At 42.7% G+C, this 21,237-nt stretch overlaps 1 protein-coding gene across 7 annotated transcripts in view; it reads right to left on the reverse strand.

The window, feature by feature from the left end:
* The window catches only part of top3b (DNA topoisomerase III beta), a 72,212-nt gene that overhangs the window by 40,371 nt on the left and 10,604 nt on the right, over nucleotides 1–21,237 (reverse strand). For 6 of the 7 annotated variants that reach the window (XM_041203276.1, XM_041203278.1, XM_041203277.1 and 3 more), the window contains 6 exons: nucleotides 19,551–19,657; nucleotides 19,065–19,139; nucleotides 17,359–17,555; nucleotides 6,687–6,843; nucleotides 3,473–3,586; nucleotides 2,329–2,419 (listed from right to left, as the gene is read on the reverse strand). In XM_041203276.1, coding sequence (XP_041059210.1) covers nucleotides 2,329–2,419; nucleotides 3,473–3,586; nucleotides 6,687–6,843; nucleotides 17,359–17,555; nucleotides 19,065–19,139; nucleotides 19,551–19,657 — 741 coding nt within the window. Of the gene's footprint in view, nucleotides 1–2,328; nucleotides 2,420–3,472; nucleotides 3,587–6,686; nucleotides 6,844–17,358; nucleotides 17,556–19,064; nucleotides 19,140–19,550; nucleotides 19,658–21,237 lie in introns of those variants that run through there. The other variant, XM_041203281.1, reaches the window with a different exon arrangement.

A 21,237-nucleotide genomic window follows, 5' to 3' on the forward strand; every position in this document is an offset into this window, starting at 1 on the left:
AATCAATCACTTTATTCACTTTGCATAACTGTGGTGCCCTAAGACAATCTCTGAAAAAAAGTGAACTCTAGGTATTCTTTTTTATATTTATATAGCAATCTGTTGTTCTGTATTTTTCAATAATTGAGGGGCCTTTGAGAAGGTGAGTGTGAATAAAGATTGGTGTTTTACCATCGCTACAGTCCAGCAAACAAAAGAATGAGAGCTCATGACTGATATTGTCATGGAACACAATTTTTTGAGAAATTATTTTTGCCTTCTACAACCTAAAATGCAATGGACTTGGTTCCAGTTAAAGTAAATAGTTATAGCTCTGCTTTGCTGCTTTAACATCACTCAACAGCAGCAGTGAAATCTGAAACTAAAGTGCTGAAAATACAGTCAGCATCTATGGAGTGAATAGATGGGTTTACAGTTGAGTGGTGACCCTTCTGCAGAACTGGAAATAAGAGACAGACAAAAATACAATCAGAAGAAAGATGGGTGGGGGAAAATTAGAGACATAAACAAAAAATACAAAAGACTAGTGAACTGATTTAACAGATCGTCTCAGTCAATCAATAGCATTCCCGGCAACCAGATGAGTGAAGCGTTAACAACGGGGAATATATTTAATGAAATACCCCAATCAATTCAATATGCTCGCCTGGATTTCAAAAGGTCATGTCACTTCCTGCAGAAAATCCCAAATATGGCAGAAGCCTCCCTCATTTTCTACCACCATTCACCCAGAATATCCCAAAAGTTGATGCAAATTCATTGAAAAATTCTGTCCATTTTCTATGGAAAGCAGCTGGTCAGAATTGATTAACATAACCTATAGAAATACATAGGTGTCCTGGGGCTTCCATTCAATTCTTGAGGACTTTCAGAATGTTTTTATTTGCTCGTATAATTACTGAAACTAGCATCAAAACACTCCCCAATATCATACTGCCATACTCCATACTGCCATGGCAATACTCTCCACATTGTGACTACAATGAGCACACACATATATAGTTTATGCCCTAAAGTCAGTCAAGTAGTTGGCAGCCAGCATCAGAATTCACCATGTGAATTATGAACCATAATCCTATTATTGTGTCACAATATGTGTTAGATCACTTATCTGCTATGCAATGATCATCTCCAACAACAGAGAATCAAACCATCACCCCTTGACGGTCAATGGCATTACCATCACTGAATCCCCCACTATCAACATCCTGGCGGTTGTCATTGGCCAGAAACTGAACTGGACTAGCCATATAAATACTGTGGCTACAAAAACAGGTTAGATGCTAGGAATCCTGTGACGAGTAACCCACCTCCTGACTCCCCAAAGCCTGTCCACCAACTACAAGGCACGTCAGGAGCGCGATGGAATACTCCCCATTTGCCTGGATGAGTGCAGCTCCCACAACACTCAAGAAGCTTGATATCATCCAGGGCAAAGCAGCCTGTTTGATTGGTAGCCCATCCACAAACATTCACTCCCTCCACCACTGACGCACAGTAGCAGCAGAGTCTACAAGATGCACTACAGGAATTCAGCACGGCTCCTTAGACCACATCCTCCAAACCCACAATCACTACCATCTGGAAGGACAAAGGCTGCAAATAGTTGGGAACACCACCACCTGCAAGTTCTCCTCCAAGTCACTCACCATCCTGACTTGGAAATATATTCACTTTCACTAGGTCAAAATCCTGGAATTCTCTCCGTAACAGCACTACGGGTGTACCTACACCACTTGGACTGCAGCGGTTCAAGAAGGCAGCTCACCACCACCTTCTCAAGGGCAACTAGGCAGGGGCAATAAATGCTGGCCCAGCCAACAAAGTCCACATCCCATGAGTGAATTAAAAAAAACTTGTCTGCTGACCATCAAGGTGCTTTGTGAAATTAGTTTAGGTAGTCTCAACTCAAGTAGGTATAGGCCCACAGCACAGAACTTGTTCATTGTTCAACATGTAATTCAACTCTCGCTCAGTGAGAACGTGGTAAAATATCATACTAATGCAATAGAGCTTGCTGTTGAGGTCGGGGTAAGTTGATTTGGGAGTCTTCCATTCTGACACTGCTGCCCTAAATGGACAATGTACAATTCTCCAACACTAAAATGTTAGCATGTAAAACCCAGATAAAGTTGTTATTTTTTTAAAAAGATAAAAGGAAAGAAAAAATATATTTATTATTCCTTTGCAGCAACCACTCTACATAACGAAGAAATCTAACTCATCCCCAGGCAATGATTAGTGAGTTGTTTCAGATTTCCAGTATTTCCGCAGTATTTTGCTTTTATCTTAATGATTAGAGAGAGCTGTATGTAATACACAGCATACCCAAAGCAGAGCTGGCTACACGCAGCATCTCCACCGTGTTCAGAGCCTGTGGTCGCTGTTTCACCTTCTCCTTTTTAGTTACAGATTCCACCTGCAACAAAAATTAACATATAATTATAACATAGTACTTTCAGAGTTAAGAAAGAGAGCCCAAGTCTTCAGTTAGCAGCTTTCTTTCACAAGTAGTTACATGCCACAGGGAATGGCATTCATTTATGTGAATCAGAAGTCCAAGAGTTGACCATGGAAAATAATCTACCTGGTTTATGATACCCTTGAAGTATACAACTGGAGGGCTTGCGATTTGTGCAACGGTTCTCTCAGATACATTTATACATTGTCTTTCAGCTGATACAAAGGCACTTTCTCTTCTGCAAGTTATAGAATCTAGCACCTACTAGTTTTACTTTGGAACTGAAATCCTACTCCTGCTATTTTCCATCTGCAGTTCTCCAATTTCCTCTCTTTCTCCCCACCTGCCACTTCATGCTCGCTCCAGAGATTACAGGCGCCATTCTCTCTCTACTGCGAGGGTTTATAGACTGCATTCTCTCTTTCTACTCAGGTGATTACCCATATCTGTGTATTCAGAGAATTATTTTCTTTCTATATACTCATCTATTTTTCATTTTCAGGGTGTGTGTATCACTGGCAAGACGAGCATTTATTGCCCATCCTTAGTTGCTGAGAAGGTGGTGGGCCTTGCTTGAACAACCGCAGTAGCGGTTTTGGTACAATAGAGTAGATTTTTAGGGCACTTCAGGAGGCAGTTAAGAGGCTGGAGTCACATATAAATCAGAACAGATTAGAATGGCAGGCTTCTTTCCCAAAAGGGCCTCAAGTGAAACTGTTGGGTTTTTATAACAAGCCAAAAGCTTCATGGTCACTTTTATTGATAGCAGCTTCTAATTACCAGATTTCTTAAACTGAATTCAAATTCCTGAACTGCAATGGTGGGATTTGAACTCTCATTTTATGGATTATTAGTCCAGGTTTCCAGATTACTGGTCGAATAACCCAACCACTGCATTACAATATTTCAGTATCCATGTGCTCTCTTGATCCCTCTTGACACCCCCACCCAAGAGATGCAATCTCTGTGAGAGCACAGGGACCAAAGATCTACATTTTTATTCTTGCTTACCTTGGTTTCTGTTGTGGATTTTGTCATATTCAGATACATCTGTGCAACTTCCCGGTCAAATACTCTAACTCTGTCCCAGTCCAGAACCATGGAATCCCCAGCACAATTACTGATCTGATGCAAACAAACAGATTGAGAACAATCATCGTATTGTTGGTTTGCACCTTGTAGATTTATTCATCATCCAGAAACTAATTATTTTTCAATATTGAGCGCTGTGACAGGGATTACAATGATTATACCAGCATCAACAGCAGCCTAAGCAGAGCATCGGTCAGTACAAGAGTCAACAGGAGCTTAAAACATGGACAATTTCTTTTCAAGTAATTCTGTACAATCTGATATTGATTGGTTACCAGGGAAAGCTTGAGAATTGAGAAGACTCTTTAGCAAATCTGTAGGCGCAAACTGGTTGTGGCAAGATGGTGAATTAATACATGTCTGCAGTAATGAAGAAGTAGGTATCTAAGGTATTGTGCAGTGGTGGGAATAGCACTGAGGTAAGTGAGTGATCATTGATGATTCTATGGTTGAATTACACTTGCAACCCTCCACTTCGAGAGGTTCGGTGAGAGTCTAACATGCCAAGCACAGTAACAGAAAAATCACCTGATATTTATAACATTAGAAAGTGGTGAAATGCTTTAGAACCCCAATTTGTTCTCTGGTTAGGCCACAACAAGAGTGTTGCATTCAGTTCTGGTCACCATATTTTAAGAAGGATGTGAGAGTCTCGTGCGGGTGATTTACCAGAATGGTTCCAGGGAGGGGGGATTTCAGCTACAAGGTTAGATTGAAGATAATCTCCTTTACTCCAAAGAGAATAGAGGAGAGATTTGATAAAGGTATATAGGATTAAGACAGGTTGGGTTCAGGTAGACAAGAAAAAACTGTTCCCATTAGCTAATGGTACAAGAACTTGGGGAGATATATTGAAGGTAATGGGCAAGAGATGCAAGAGAAATGTGTGAAACAACTTTTTTTTAAATGTAGCTAGTGGCAATAACCTGGAACTTGCTGCCCATGAGGGTTGTGGAAGCAGAGACGATCAATGATTTCAAAAGGAATTTGGATGGGCACTTAAAGGAATTAAACTTGCAGGACTACAGAGATAGGGCGGGAGAATGGGACTGACTGGACTACACCACAGAGAGGCGGCATAGACTTGAATGGCCTCCTTCTGTACTGTAAATGACTCTATGCATCAAACACTCTGTCCTACACACTCTCCCTTGACCCTACATCTGCACAGTGTTAGATTCAAGACCAGTCACACAGTGTCCTAATCAAATTCTAGCTTTCTCAAGCCCTCCAAAGTATGGAACTCCCATCTCCCCTCAAGATTGCTTCATGCAATCATCAGGCTTTTAAAACCATAGCTTGGCATCAATTCGTCACTACATCCTGAATACTTTATCTTCTTTTTTCAATCCTCCTCAGTCTTGTGTTGTCTTGTACTTGAAACTAAAGTGTCGCTCTTCACTTATGGCTAAGAAAAAAATGACTTTTTTTTCCAAATATCACAGCTGGAATGGAATAACAATTGGTAGGGCCATTAGTAGATGACATTACTTTTAATCCAGAGCCACTAAAACCCAATTTAGTTACAGTTGTTGTGTTCCAATGAGATTACAGAGCTGGCTCACTCCATCGTGTACCTAACTCTTAGATTTGTATTGCATTAGAACATGTCCTGCCCATACACAGTTCTCAGTCCCATTTAGTTGCGTTGCACATACATTTCAGTTTCTTAACTAGCTCTCTGTGCCCCCTCAATTAATCTGTCAATCAGGCAATAGTACATGCACATGCGAGGGAGAGGAAAACCAAAGAAAAGGAACGGTTTGTTTTGAGTCCAGTTCCTAGCAGTGAAAGCTAATTCTCTGCAACATCACACACCCATCAGCCATTGGTCAAAGGGGTTTTTAAAATTCCTCACCAATCAGCTAGCAGGAGGTTGGTGCTCCAGTAACACTACACCCAACAGAGGGGTGCTCCAAGGCATTACATCCAGCAGCTAGCAGAACAATGTTCTAATGCTGCAGCCAACAGCTAATAGAATGAGGGTGCTCCAATATGTTACACCAATGTAAGGATAGTACTCTGACCTTTTGCACTTAGTAGCCAGCGAAATCAGGATGCTCCAATCCACTGCATCTAGAGTTCAGTTAAAGAATGGGGGTGCAATACATCATATCTAGCAGCTGGTGAAAGCAGGCAGATCCAACATGTCACACCCAAGCTGTTGCTTGTTCTCTTTTAAAAGAGAAGGTAACTCGCACAATGAATGGTAAATTGCTATTTCCTAAACATATCAAAATCCAATCAACGAACATAAAAATTCAGTTCCCAAAGTGAATGGGAAAATGTCTTGGTTTCCGGGGGCTCTGCAAACATGATTATTCCAATTTCCAAAATTACTGGAAATATAAAAACATTTCGATTGGATCAAAGTTTGTACCATGCATTTTTAACTTTAGCTAACTTCTCCTTAAATACTCTGGGGGCAGAATTTTTCCCTTGTCGGGCAGGCGTGGGCTCGGGCCCAATCCAAATGGGAGAAATCGTGTGCAATGACATCGGGTGAGCATCCCGACATCATCATGCACTCTCACGATATTTTGCATGGCAGGTACGCGCGAGAGGCGACAGCAAGTCCAGTATTAATTAAGAGGCCTATTAAGACCCCTAATCAATTAATTAAATGGAACTTTTCGCTGCCGTCTAACCATTCAGTTGGCAGGCAGGCGAATAGGCCTTTGCATATTTTACAAAACCTCAGTCACTGGCGCGGAGGGGTTTCAACCAGTGATTTAAAAAAAAACTTTTAAAACTCATTTTTAACATATCCCTGCTCATGTGACAGAGTCACATGGAGGGGCATGGTTTCCTTATTTTTCAGTTGTTTATTTTTAATGTTAAAAATCTTCAGCTCCTTAAGGCAGCTGTGCCTTCAGGGAGCTTTCTGTGAGCGCATCCACACACATGCACTGACTTCCGCGCTTGTGCTCTTCCCCCGCTAACCCAGGCAGTGCCGAGTGCTGCAGCACGTGATTCATGTTGGCTGACCGTTAATTGGCCAGCCAGCGTAAAATTGTGATCAGGACCTGATCATGGACAGTGGTCAGTTTTGCGGCCTGCCATGCCCGCCCAACGAGGTAAAAATCCTGCCCTAGGATTACTCTCAGAGTTCATGGAATTTCAACAAACAAACCTTTGCCTGGAGGACCCAATAAGCCTCAGGCTTGAAAGACTGGATCTTGTCATGCCTCTCGACACAGAAGCCAAGAGTGGGTGTCTGGCAGGGTCCAAAGGAGATGAGGGAACTGTCCAAATTCCCATATTTGCCCTGGAAGTACTTGGTCTGAAATCTGAAAAAACATAGTAGCAAAAGCATGGGTCACTCTACACTGGGAAGTGGTAGGTTTTCTGATCTTGTAGGGGCTTATTATTCAATGGGGAGTACACTACAAATACCAGTAAGGCACATCACCAAGAGACCCTGCACAAGCAGCACCTTTCAGATTTCTTCTCTTTGTAATTCATATCACTGTCTTTCATAAAAGCTTCCTTTCAAGGACACAAATAAAGGCTTCTCTCCAGGCCCAACAGCTTACTTTGCCATGGAAAAGCTAATAAACAATTTATGCATTGTACAAACTGGGAACTAGTTTTAGCAATTAACGGCAATATCTTTCCAAGTGGGACTTGTGTGTGGCCAGAAGGTATGTGCACAGTCTGCGATGGGTGGTTCCATTTGCAGAATGAGGATCCTAGACAGGAAATGATCTATCATTACTCCAGTGAGACTTTCAGAAGAGACAAAACACCCAAGGGGTACAAATTCACATTAACTTGAAACTGAAAGAATAAAAATATAAAGTAAACACCACTTTATAATTCCATCTACCATTAAAAAAAAATTGAAGAGATATGATGTCACCCCACTATACTCCCTACAAACTACTAAAAACAAAGACCTCTTTAAAATAAATAGATAGTGTGTAGTAAGGTTATGAGGAATGCTCCAAGTGGGAGCTTCCAGATAGAAATGTTAATCTGAAAACCTAAGTGTGGTCAAAACTTGGCTAATAACTAGCTTGGGTAGCTTTCAACATCCCTCAAAGATCTTCTCGTTGATTAGCAGTAAAAGTGTAACATGCTTGCCAGTGCCAATGTTAAAGTTTGTTTGAAGACTGGAACCTCAGGTGTACATAATTCATTGAATATGAACAACCACTACGGTTTGTGATTAAATGCCATCACATTAATGAAGGAATCTAAGGCACATCCAACCTTGTGGATTAAAACATGAAATCCACACTCCATATCCAAAATACGGAGCAATGAAGCAAAAAGCCTCAACTTAGATCTCTTCCAAGACACGAAATTAAGATTTAATAAGAAAACTTTGTCTGAAAGCACAGCAACAATGCAACACAGATGATGTCTTGTGTAATTTTCCTCAGTGTTCAAATAAATGCATCTTTCACACACAAAGAACTAAAAACTAGCTTTACTGGTTCTAAGGAAGCCACTTACTTGGCGCACACAAGTGTCATGATGTTATAGATGGAGGTTTCATGTATGATTTTCTATTTTTATGTGCTAAAAAATTTTTTAAACTTGATCCATTTTCCAGTTCATTTTGACATGAAGCTAAACTAAAACTGACAAAAAGCCTTCACCCCAAAACATCTAAGACCCTTGGTTAGGTTGGGTGGAGTATTCCGTGCAGGACAGGGTCATAGCCAGGCAGCACGGATTGTTGGGTTTTAATGACTGCCAATCATTGCATTGTCCTCAGGTGAATACACTTGCTCAGTGGGCTTAGTGCCATGCCATCTAAACCTTGCCTGACTCTTACAGGTAGATTTGTTGACTCGGTACACCTATGAATTTGAAGTCACAGTCAAAGAGCTCTGGATTAACACCCATATGGTAGACTTTCAATACTGGGATAGAATTTGGAATCACAAATGCTAAAACTGCGACCAATAGGGATCTGCCAGAACTGCAAACCATTTTCTTAAACCCTTCTCCCCTCTACCCTCAACACCAACAAGAGCAAGGAGCTCATGGATTTCTTTGTCACCAAGATTGAGAAAATCCAATCTGATGCCTCTGCCACGTCCCTCCCTTCCACTAACCCATCAGACCAAGCTTCCTTCAATACTGCCCATTGTCCTAGCCCTGTACTTGCATCTTTCTCTAGATTCTTTCCTATCGCCCCATATGCCGTCTCTGAGCTCAGCTTGTCCATGAGACCCACCTCTTATTCCCTCAATCATACTGCCACTAAGCTGATCACCCACCTCCCCGTCCTGGCCCCCATTTTAGCCAATACTGTTAACGGTTCTCTTGCTTCAGGTTTTGTTCCTCTCTCCTTCAAATCTGCCGTCACCACCCATCTCCTCAAAAAAAGAACCACCCTTAATCCCAACGGCCTTGCAAACTACCATCCTATCTCCAACATCACTTTCCTATTCAAAATTATTGAATGTGCTGTCACCAACCCAACTGTGTTCCCATGTTTCCTAGAATTCCATGTTTGAATTCTTCCAATAAGGTTTCTACCCCAGGCACAACACCTAAACAGCTCATCAAAATCGCAAATGCATCCCATACGACTGTGACAAAGGTAAACTTCCATTCCTCCTCTGCAACCTTTGAAACAGTTGACCATACCGTGCTCCTCTAATCCCTCTCCACTGCTGCCCAGCTGGGTGGGACTGTTCTCACCTGGTTCCATTTGCAATAGCTTCTTCTTTTCTTTCCACAGTTACCTCTGGTATCCCCGAAGGATAGATCCTTGACCCCTACCCCATCAAACTCTCACCTACATGCTGCCCATTAGTGGCATCATCTGAAGGCACAGCGTTAGTTTTCACATCTTTGCTGAAGGCTCTCAGCTCTATCTCACCATCATCACTCTAAGGTCCTCCACTGTTACTAAATTATCAGGCTTACTTTCCAACATCCAGTATAGGATAGGCTGAAATTTTCTCCAATTAAATATCGGGAAAACTGAAGCCATTGTTTTTGGTCTCCACTCCAAACTCCATTCCTTAGCTACTGACTCCATCCCTCTTCCTAGCAACAGTTTGAGATTAAGCCAGCCTGTTCACAATCTTGTGTCACATTTAATCCAGAGATAGACTTCCAACCTCTCATTCATGCCATCACTAAGACTGACCATTTCCTCTATAACATCGTCCGACTTTGCCTTTCTCAGTTCATCTGCTGCTGAAACCCTCATTCATGCTTTTGGCACCTCTGAACTTGACTATTCCAATACACGCCTGGCTAGTTGCCCACATTCTCCATCTTTCAGCTTCTCCCATTTTACTTGGGGTCAGTGAGTGTGACTGCCCTTGCCATCAAGGCAGCATTTGATTGAGTGTGGCATCAAGGAACTCTAGCAAAACTGGAGTCAATGGGAACCGGGGGAAAACACTCCGCTGGTTGGGGTCATACCTAGCAGAAAGGAAGATGGTTGTGGTTGTTGGAGGTCAATCATCTCAGTTCCAGGACATTACTACACGAGATTCTCAGGGTAGTGTCCTAGGCCCAACCAACTTCAGCTGCTTCATCAATGACCTTCCTTCCATCATAAGGTCAGAAGTGGGGATGTTCACTGATGATTGCACAATGTTCAGCACCATTCATGATTCCTCAGATACTGAAGCATTCCATGTCCAAACACAGCAATACCTAGACAATATCCAGACTTGGGCTGACAAGTAACATTCACACCTTACAAGTGCCAGCAATAACTATGTCCAACAAGAAAGAATCTAACCATTGCCCCGTGACATTCAATGGCATTATCATCGCCAAATCCCCCACTATCAACAAAACAAAAACAGAATTACCTGGAAAAGCTCAGCAGGTCTGGCAGCATCGGCGGAGAAGAAAAGAGTTGACGTTTCGAGTCCTCATGATCCTTCAACAGAACTGACTGAATATTAGGAGAGGGGTAAAATATAAGCTGGTTTAAGGTGGGGAGGGGGAGAAGTGATGGGGGGGTGGTGTGGTTATAGGGACAAGCAAGCAGTGACAGGAGCAGATTATCAGATGTCACAGACAAAAGAACACAGAGGTGTTGAAGGTGGTGATATTATCTAAACAAATGTGTTAATTAAGAATGGATGGTAGGGCACTCAAGGTACAGCTCTAGTGGGAGTGGGGTGGAAAGACTAGCAGGGCATAAAAGATTTAAAAATAATGGTAGGAAATAGTGGGAAAAGAAAAATCTATATAATTTATTGGAAAAAACAAAAGGAAGGGGGAAGAAACAGAAAAGGGGTGGGGATGGAGGTGGGAGTTCAAGATCTAAAGTTGTTGAATTCAATATTCAGTCCGGAAGGCTGTAAAGTGCCTAGTCGGAAGATGAGGTGCTGTTCCTCCAGTGTGAGTTGGACTTCACTGAAATAATGCAGCAAGCCAAGGACAGACATGTGGGCAAGAGAGCAGGGTGGAGTGTTAAAATGGCAAGCGACAGGGAGGCTTGGGTCATTCTTGCGGACAGACCACAGATGTTCTGCAAAGCAGTCGCCCAGTTTACATTTGGTCTCTTCAATGTAGAGGAGACTGCATTGGGAGCAATGAATGCAATAGACTAAGTTGGGGAAAATGCACGTGAAATGCTGCTTCACTTGAAAGGACTGTTTGGGCCCTTGGACGGTGAGGAGAGAGGAAGTGAAGGGGCAGGTGTTGCATCTTTTGCGTGGGCATAGGGAGGTGCCATTGGTGGGGGTTGAGGAATAAGGGGTGATGGAGGAGTGGACCAGGGTGTCCCGGAGGGAACAATCCCTATGGAATGCCAACGGGGGGGGGGGTGAAGGGAAGATGTGTTTGGTGGTGGCGTCATGCTGGAGTTGGCGGAAATGGCGGAGGATGATCCTTTGAATGCGGAGGCTGCTGAGGTGATAAGTGAGGACAAAGGGGACCCTATCATGTTTCTGGGAGGGAGGAGAAGGCGTGAGGGCGGATGCGCGGGAGATGGGCCGGACACGGTTGAGGGCCCTGTCAACAACTGTGGGTGGAAAACCTCGGTTAAGGAAGGAGGAGGACATGTCAGAGAAACTGTTTTTGAAGGTAGCATCATCAGAACAAATGCAACAGAGGCGAAGGAACTGAGAGAATGGGATGGAGTCCTTACAGGAAGCGGGATGTGAGGAGCTGTAGTCGAGGTAGCTGTGGGAGTCAGTAGGCTAGTAATGGATATTGGTGGACAGTCTATAGACCTCACTTATCACCCCAGCAGCCTCCACATTCAAAGGATCATCCTCCGCCATTTCCGCCAACTCCAGCATGATACCACCACCAAACACATCTTCCCTTCATCCCCCCGGCGGCATTCTGTAGGGATTGTTCCCTTTGGGACACCCTGGTCCACTCCTCCATCAGCCCCTACTCCTCAACCCCCACCTATGGCACCTCCCCATGCCCACGCAAAAGATGCAACACCTGCCCCTTCACTTCCTCTCTCCTCACCGTCCAAGGGCCCAAAAACTCCTTTCAAGTGAAGCAGCATTTCACAAGCATTTCCCCCAACTTAGTCTATTGCATTCGTTGCTCCCAATGCGGTCTCCTCTACATTGGAGAGACCAAACGTAAACTGGGCGACCGCTTTGCAGAACATCTGCGGTCTGTCCACAAGAATGACCCAAACCTCCCTGTCGCTTGCCATTTCAACACTCCACCCTGCTCTCTTGCCCACATGTCTGTCCTTGGCTTGCTGCATTGTTCCAGTGAAGTCCAACGCAAACTGGAGGAACAGCACCTCATCTTCCGACTAGGCACTTTACAGCCTTCCGGACTGAATATTGAATTCAACAACTTTAGATCTTGAACTCCCTTCTCCATCCCCACCTCCTTTCCGTTTCTTCCCCCTTCCTTTCGTTTTTTTCCAATAATTTATACAGATTTTTCTTTTCCCACCTATGTCCATCATTTTTTAAATCTTTTATGCCCTGCTAGTCTTTCCACCCCACCCCAACTAGAGCTGTACCTTGAGTGCCCTACCATCCATTCTTAATTAGCACAATCGTTTAGATAATATCACCACCTTCAACACCTCTGTGTTCTTTTGTTTGTGACATCTTTTGGTTAGCTGCTCCTATCACTGCTTGCTTGTCCCTACAACCACACCACCCCCCCACCACTTCTCTCCCCCCACTTCACCACCCCACCCCCACCTTAAACCAGCTTATATTTCACCCCTCTCCTAACATTCACTCAGTTCTGTTGAAGGGTCAACTCTTTTCTTCTCCGCCGATGCTGCCAGACCTGCTGAGTTTTTCCAGGTAATTCTGTTTTTGTTTTGGATTTCCAGCATCTGCAGTTTTTTTGTTTTTACTCCCACTATCAACTTCCTGGGGGTTACCATTGACCAGAAACTGAACTGGACTAGCCATGTAAATACTGTGGCTGCAAGAGCAGGTCAGAGGCTAGGAATCCTGTGACGAGTAATTCACCTGACTCCCCAAAGCCTGTCCACCATCTACAAGACACAAGTCAGGATGGAATGCTCCCCCCCTGCCTGGATGAGTACAGCTCCAACAACACTCAAAAAGCTTGACACCATGCAGGACAAAGCTGCCCACTTGATTGGCACCCCATCCAAAAACATTCACTCCCTCCACCACCGGCGAACAGTGGCAACGGTGTGTACCATCAACAAGATGTACTGCAGAAACTCACCAAGGCTCCATAGCCAACACTTTCCAAACCCACAACCACTACCATCTAGAAGGACAAAGGTAGCAGATACATGGGAACACCAGCATCCAGAAGTTCCCCTCCAAGCCACTCACCATCCTGATTTTGAAATATATTGCCGTTCCTTCACTGTCACTGGGTCAAAATCCTGGACCTCCCTTCCTAATAGCACTGTGGGTGTACCTACACCACAGGGACTGCAGCAGTTCAAGACGGCAGCTCACCACCACCTTCTCAAGGGCAATTAGGGATGAGCAATAAATGCTGGCCTAGCCAGCAGTGTCCACATCCCACAAATGAATTTTTAAAAATGCTGGTTGATCACCCTTCTCCACCTCCTCCTGTCACACATTTCTCTTCCAGTCCCACTCTATTTAAGTCTCTCGCTATCCCATCTTTCCATCTGATCTTAGGCCCTCCTCTTCCTCCTGGCAGTTCCATCTAAGTCACTTGCCTCAACACATTTCCTCCCTCTCTCTCTTCTCTGGCAGGCAGTGAATAGTGGAATGCTGCAAGGCTCAGTGCTGGGGCCTCAGCGATTTACAATCTATATTAACAACTTAGATGAAGAGAGAGAGAGAGAGTAATGTACCTAAGTTTGTTGATGATACCAAGTTAGGTGGAAAGGTAAGCTGTGGGGAGGACACAGAGGCTGCAAAGAGATACAGGCAAGTTAAGTGAGTTGGCAACAAGATGGCAGATTATATAGGGAGGTGTAAAGTTATTCACTTTGGTCATAGAATAGAAACGCAGAATATTTTTTAAAAGTTGAGAAACTTGTAAGTATTGGTGTGCTCATACAAAGGATACAGAAAGTTAGCATAGAGGTCCAGCAAGCAATTAGAAAGGCAAATGGCATGTTGGCCATTATTGCAAGGAGATTGGAGTCCAAGAATAAAGAAGTCTTGCTACAGTTGTACAGGGTTTTAGTGAGACCGCAACTGGAGTACTGTGCACAGTTTTGGTCTTCACAATTAAGAAGGGATATACTTGCATTGGAGGTGGTACAGCGAAGGTTCACTAAATTGGTCCCTGGGATGAGGGGGTTGTCCTATGATGAGGGGCTGAGTAAATTGGGTTTATATTATCTGGAGTTTAGAAGAATGAGAGGCGATCTATTTGAAAGCTACAAAATTCTGAAGGGGCTGGATAAGATGGACAGAGATTGTTTCCGCTGGTCAGGGAATCTAAAACACAGGAGCACAGACTCAGGGTAAGGGGTCAATCGTTTCAGACTGAGATGAGCAAAATTACTTCACTCAAAGGGTTATGAATCTTTGGAATTCTCCACCCCAGAAGGTTGCGGATGCTCCATCGTTGAATACATTACGGCTGAGATAGACAGATTTTTGTCTCTCAGGAAATTAAGGGATATAGGGAGGAAAATGGAGTTGAAGCCCAAGATCAGCCAAGATAGTACTGAATTGTTGAGCATGCACGATGGGCCATGTGATCTAATCCTGCCCCTATTTCTTGTATTCTTGCCACAGATGACCATACCATTTCAATCCCTTCTCAAGGATTTTCTTTGTTGCTCCCACAATCATTACGGACCCCCGATGTTCCTGATTTTATTTTTTTTCATTACTCCACTCAGCATCCATATCTCATTAGTATCCAGCTGTTGTTCCTTGGCTTGATGTTGCCCAAGTTTCTGCACCATATAGAGGAAAGCCATTCTCAAGATTTTCTTATATTCTTTTCAGTTGCAGTGATATTTTTCTATCACATAACACTCCACTGCACTTTTTCCAATGACTCTAACTGGAACTAATCCATTGCTTAATTTCCTTTTCCATACTTCCACTTCTGCCATCACTGACCCCAGGTAGTTGAACCCATTCACTTTCTCCAAGTCTTTAACTTTACATTTTCACTCAGTGCCCTTGGTGTAATCCAACTTTGGCTTTGAGACTCTCACTCTACCCACACTAGTCTCCCACATTCTACCCTCCGTAAGCCTGAGGTCATCCAAAACTTGGCTCCCAGTGTCTTAACTCACAATAAGTCCCATTCTCTTATCACCCCTATGCTCACTGACCTACACTGGCTACCCATCAATCAACGCTTTGATTTTAAACTTTTGATCCTTTGTCTTCAAGTCCCTTCCATGGCCTCATCCCTCTCCACCTCTGTAGCCTCCTCCAGTGCAACAAAATTCCAAGATAACTGCTTTCCTCTAATTCTGGCCTCTCATGCATTCCTAATTTTAATTGCCCCACGATTGGTGGCCATGCCTTCAGTTGCCTAGGCCCCAAGTTCTGGAATAACCTCCCACATTTGCTTTCTCCTTTAAGATATTCCTTAAAACCTACCTGTCTGACCAAGTTTTTAGTCTTCTGACCTTAGGTCAGCTGACTAAATGTAAAGATAAAGACTTGGAGAAAGTGAGTAGTTTCAAGTACCGGAGGTCAGTAATGGCTTGATGTCATACTTTGTTTCATAATGCTCCTGTGAAGCACTTTAGGATGTTTCATTACGCTAAAGGTACTATATACCTGTTTTCAGTTGCCAACCCAGCAACTTATACAAGATTGGGATGTCTGATATATTATCCACTCATGGTCTGTTCTCTGTAATTTAACTCACTTGATACAGTTTGTGACAAGCAGGCCTTGTGGTTATAAGGATTCACTGTCCTGGTGAATGAAATTTCACACATCTAGACACAACCGTGACCACATTTTGAAGTTTGAAAATTGCCGTGATCCCAGAGTGAGAGCCGGGTGGGTGGAGTAGAGATGTGAGAGTAGCAGGGGATGAGCACAGCAGTTTGAGAGGAGTAGGGCGGTGGAAGGTACCCGACCTGTTCATAGGCCTTTTTTTGCAGCAGCAATCAAGTCCCAATGAGCTGTCCATTAGGCCACACCCACGATTAGAAAAAATGAGGGGACTTAAAGGGGCCTCACAGCTGTTAATCTGAGTTCCATGGCAGCCATTGCTACCTCAGAGATTGCAACCTCAAAATCTCATCTCACAATGCCACAGGAGGTCACGACCCACAGTTTGGGAAGTCCTGGATTACAAGCACTGAAGTATTTTTTCTCAACTTATTTCATAAGCCGTCCATTGATGATCAACCATCTACTAACAACCTTGAAGTCAAAACAGCAAGTTACTATCAGAATAAGAACATAAGAAATAGGAACAGGAGTAGACCATTCGGACCCTCGAGCCTGCTCCACCATTTAATAAGATCATGGCTGATCTTGTGTTTTGATTTCCACATCCTCATCTAATCCTGCTAACCTTTGATTCCCTTGTCTAACAAGAATCTATCTACCTCTGCCTTAAAAATATTCAACGACCCTGCCTCCACCACCTTCTGAGGCAGAGTTCCAAAGTCACACAACACTCAGAAAAAATTTCTCATCTCTGTCCTAATCCACTAATTTTAAAACAGTGCACCCTAGTTCTGGACTCACCCACAAGAGGAAACATCCTTTCAACGTCCACCTTGTCAAGGCCGTTCAGGATCTTTTATACTTCAATCAAATCATCCCTCACTCTTCTAAATTCCAGTGGAAACAAGTTCAGTCTATTCAACCTTTCCTCATAAGGCAACTCACCCATTCCAGGTGTCAATCTAATAAACCTCTTCTAAACCGCCTCCAATGTATTTACATCCTTCCTTAAATAAGGAGACCAAAGCTGCACACAGTATTCAAGGTGCGGTCTCACCAATGCCCTGTATCACTGAAGCATAACATCCATTTCTTTTATGTTCAATTCCTCGCATAATAAAGGATAGCAATCCATTAGCCTTCTTAATTACTTGCTGTACCTGCATACTAACTTTGTGACTCATGTACTAGAACTCCTAGATCCCTCTGCATCTCAGAAATGTGCAGCCGTTTTCATTAAGTAATACTCTGCTTTTTGTTCTTTCTGCCAAAGTGAACAACTTCACATTTTCCCACATTCAACTCCATTTGCCAAATCTTTGCCTGCTCATTCAACCTATCAATATCCGTCTGCAACCTCACGTCCTCTTCATAACATACTTTCCTAGCTACCTTTGTGTCATCTGCAAATTTAGCTACCATGTTTTCACTCCCCTCATCTAAGTTATTGATGTATATGGCATATGGCAGCCAGGATATGGCATAGGGCAGCCAGCATTTCAGAATAATGTTCATATGTATAGACTTTTGCTGTACCTGGTAAAAGCACATCCCACTCTCAGGTCTAGCTCTTGACGCGCATCCACTGATAGTGCCTCATTCCGATTTGGTTCTCCCAATTGGTTCATAGCATTGCTAATGTCAGCATCGGTTATAGCACTGAACTTAGCACGATAAATCACCCTCTCATTTCCACGAGGAATGTTCATAACAGGTCGAATAGCATCAAGCACCTGAATAAATAAAACCACACTACAGTACAATATCCTGAATGTAAGGTTTACCTATTGTAAGAAAGTGAACCTAATTAAGTCTGCAGTGGAGTTTATTACATATGCAACAGACAGTACATTCTCCAACATTGCCCTTTCTTTCCCTCAAGGAATTCTTATTCCTAAATGTGTGTTGATTGATGGAGACGTTCTATAAAACACTTTCATTGTGGGAGTGTTGAGGTTGGGGATATGGAAGGGGCGGCGGCGGTGTCACCCTCCCTCACTGCAGATGAGGACATTGCTTTGATTCTGCTCACATATTCTGGTTTGGAAGTTGAACGGTTCATGCAACTTGCTCCGTGTTTCTAAGGCAGATTTCCAAGAAAAGGGTGCTAGATTTATATTTAATTTCTGAAATCCTCCACCCAAAGGAGAGTCTGTTGGCACACATTTGAACCAGCTCCATGCAGTTAATGGGTTAGCTAACAGTGAAGAGCTGAAGACACTGAGTTGGACTTACTAAGGTCATAGTTAGAGTAATTTTCCTTGAGAGATATCTTATTTTATGCTGTGTTGCACTACTACGATACTATGATCAAGCAGCGACCAGAGCTTCTGAGGGAGCTCCAGGACTTTTGTGCTCGGCAGTTCATGTCTGAGGAGTGCCCCACGCTCCTGCATCAAGAATTACAATTTGAGTACAAAGTCCAAAGTATATAGGTCTCAACAACTATTTGTTTCAGTTAAAATCAAGATAATCATTGATTTTCAGGATTTTAACATGAATTTACAAATCCAAATGAGAGCAGTAACTGCCCTAAAATGTGCATTGGCGTGGACAGCATTCGAGCTGCTTATCTCAATACGTGCAAAGGGTAACATCAGATTTCAGCTTCAGAACGGGCAAAAGTAACGGACGCATCTCACAACGCAACTAACAACTTGTATTTATATAGCACCTTTAACATAATGAAACATCCCAAGGTGATTCTCAGAGCATTATAACTAGGCACGACAAGCGGCCACATAAGAAGATATTAGGTCAGACGACCAAAAGCTTGGTTGAAGAAGGATGTTTTAAGAACTGCCTTAAAGAAGGAAAGCAAGGTAGAGAAGTGGAAGAGCATAACAAGGGAATAACAGAGCTTGGGGCCCCGGTAACTGAAGGCATGGCCACCAACAGTGGAACAATTATAATTTGGAGTGCATGAGAGGCCAAGCTAGAAGAGCACAGATACCTCAGAAGGTTGTGGGGTTGAAGAAGATTATACAAAAAGGGAGGGGCAAGGCCTTGGAGGGATTTGGAAACGAGTAAAGAATCTCACAAATACACTCTTCTAGAGTCACTTTGCCATTTTTCCTCAAGCTGCCCAATTGCTGAACTTTTACACCTGAACGATCTAAAGGGCAAGGTTTTCCCTGTTGAGCAGTTGTTGTAATTGGCCATCCTTAGTTCAAAATAAAAGCTTCTGTTTTGGGTCCTGCCAAATAGAAATTTATTATCCAGTTCCAGAGTCAAAGCCTTACCTCAAAGCAGATGTTTTCCCCTTCCTTGTCACAATCCAGCCACAGCACAATGCAGTCAATGCCTCGCCCTTCTACCTGTTCAAAACAGATACACTTGTGAATTAATGTCATTAAATGCTCAAACAATTAACTCAGCAATATTTGATTTACATTGTTGGACACAATATTACCATTTTAAAATTAAGTGAACCTCACCCAAGATCATAGTGCTATAAAGTTTCAACCAAATGATAACAACTAAATAATAGTGTGTGACCCATATCCTGAATAAGTAGCAACTCCATACATTTAGGCAGTGAGCAAACCTTATTCAACAAAATAAAAAGAACTGTGTACAGTCACACAGTACCGGAACCTGTTGAAAATTAACCGCATTTATGCATGTCCAACGTACTTAGCTTTACTCGACCAAGTTGAGTTTGGGGGTGAAATATAGTACTGGTAAGAACATGACCACTTTGAATTGGGGACTCCTATTTTTCGTACCTGTAAGAACTTCACCATGTTGAGTTTGGGGTTGGCTTCTTTCTTTTCTGTTGGTGCTTTGCTGAAAAGCTCTGCCGGATCAACTTTATCCCAGTTGTTATATTTACCTGAAAATAAAAAAGATATAGCCTGGATTGCTTCAGCCATAAAGATTAATATCAAGTGATCCCACCATTATCACACAGGGCTGAATGCAGGAATGACAACAGAGCAAGAAAAACCCATTCACGTTATCAAGGTCTTCTTTCAGAACCTGCTCTGAGAGCACTCCACTTTAATAATTAACAAAAAGTTCAAATTGGATCTGGACCAATGATAAAGCTATGCAAAAATTCTCGCTGACACCGAACCTTGCATGATAAATCACCCTCTCATTCCCATAAGGAATGTTCATAACAGGTCGAAGAGCATGAAGCACCTGAATGAATAAAAGCACACTACAGTACAATATTCTGAATGTAAAGTTTACCTACTGTAGGAAAGTGAACCTAATTAAGTCTACGGTGGAGTTCTTCACATATGGAACAGACAGCACATTCTGCAACGTTGCCCTTCCTTTCCCTCGTGGAATTCTTATTCCCAAATGTGTGTTGATTGATGGAGATGTTCTATAGCACTTTTTGGTAGGGGGAGTGTTGGGGGTTCAGGATATGGGGGTCACTCTCCCTCACTGCAAATGAGGGCATGGCTTTGATTCTGCGGTGAAAATATGGCAGATCATGGCGGGAGGGCTAGTCAACAGCTAAGTCGAGTTGGAACAAAAGTATCTTTTGACCACAATTCACATCCAATCACAGATCTGCTATTCTTAATCCTATTCTGTATATATAATTAATGAGCTAGGCAATATAATTTTAAAAAGACATTACAATGGTTCACATATTTCACTAAGCCATTGGACATTTTATTCATACAGCAACTGTCCATCGCAAGTTCGCCACGGCCCAGTAATAAACTAAATACCAGCAGAGCCACACCTGTTTGTTCCATTTACCACCAGCAGAAAACCTGATTTCATAGGATATGGAAAGCAACAGCTGGCATCTAGTAATGTGAAGAGTGGACCAGAACTGTATTTTTTCATTCAAAACCTGGTGATAGTGCCAATGTACATTTTTCACCAGCAAAATGGAACTTATTTGCATGCTAAATTACATACAGCAATTAAAAACTAGGTGGCAGTCACTAATATAATAAGATGTCATACAAAATAATGCAACCAGTTTGAAAGACTTCAGCTCTGTAACTTTACATCTGAGCCCTTGGATGAGGTATGTGGATGAGCTTGCAAAGGAGGGCAAGCATTTGGGAATGCAAACCTTCCAGGAGTCTTAGATTCTCCAGGAATTAAAGATCCATCTCCTAGACACTGCTGCAGGCAACCCAGAAGAAAAATCATAGGGACATTAAAACAATTATTTTTTGTTCTTTCATTTTCTTTAGCACTTGTGTTTATTAGTTACAAAAATATTGGTGATGAGAGAAAAAGGGCTGTTTGAAGAGGGCGATTGGAGATTATGTGACTCAGTTGATAACCCTAGTCATCTTAGTTTTTTTTTCTGCACAGCTATGATCAGTTAATGTACTGATCCTTTCCCCACAAAAGTCTCATAAAATGTTACAACAATTATGTCCTCAAAATCTAAGATTTAAAACAAGCAGATTGAGGAATACTCATTTGAGGAAT

This window comes from Carcharodon carcharias, chromosome 13 (genome assembly GCF_017639515.1).
Source record: "Carcharodon carcharias isolate sCarCar2 chromosome 13, sCarCar2.pri, whole genome shotgun sequence".
In the NCBI taxonomy this organism is placed as follows: domain Eukaryota; kingdom Metazoa; phylum Chordata; class Chondrichthyes; order Lamniformes; family Lamnidae; genus Carcharodon; species Carcharodon carcharias.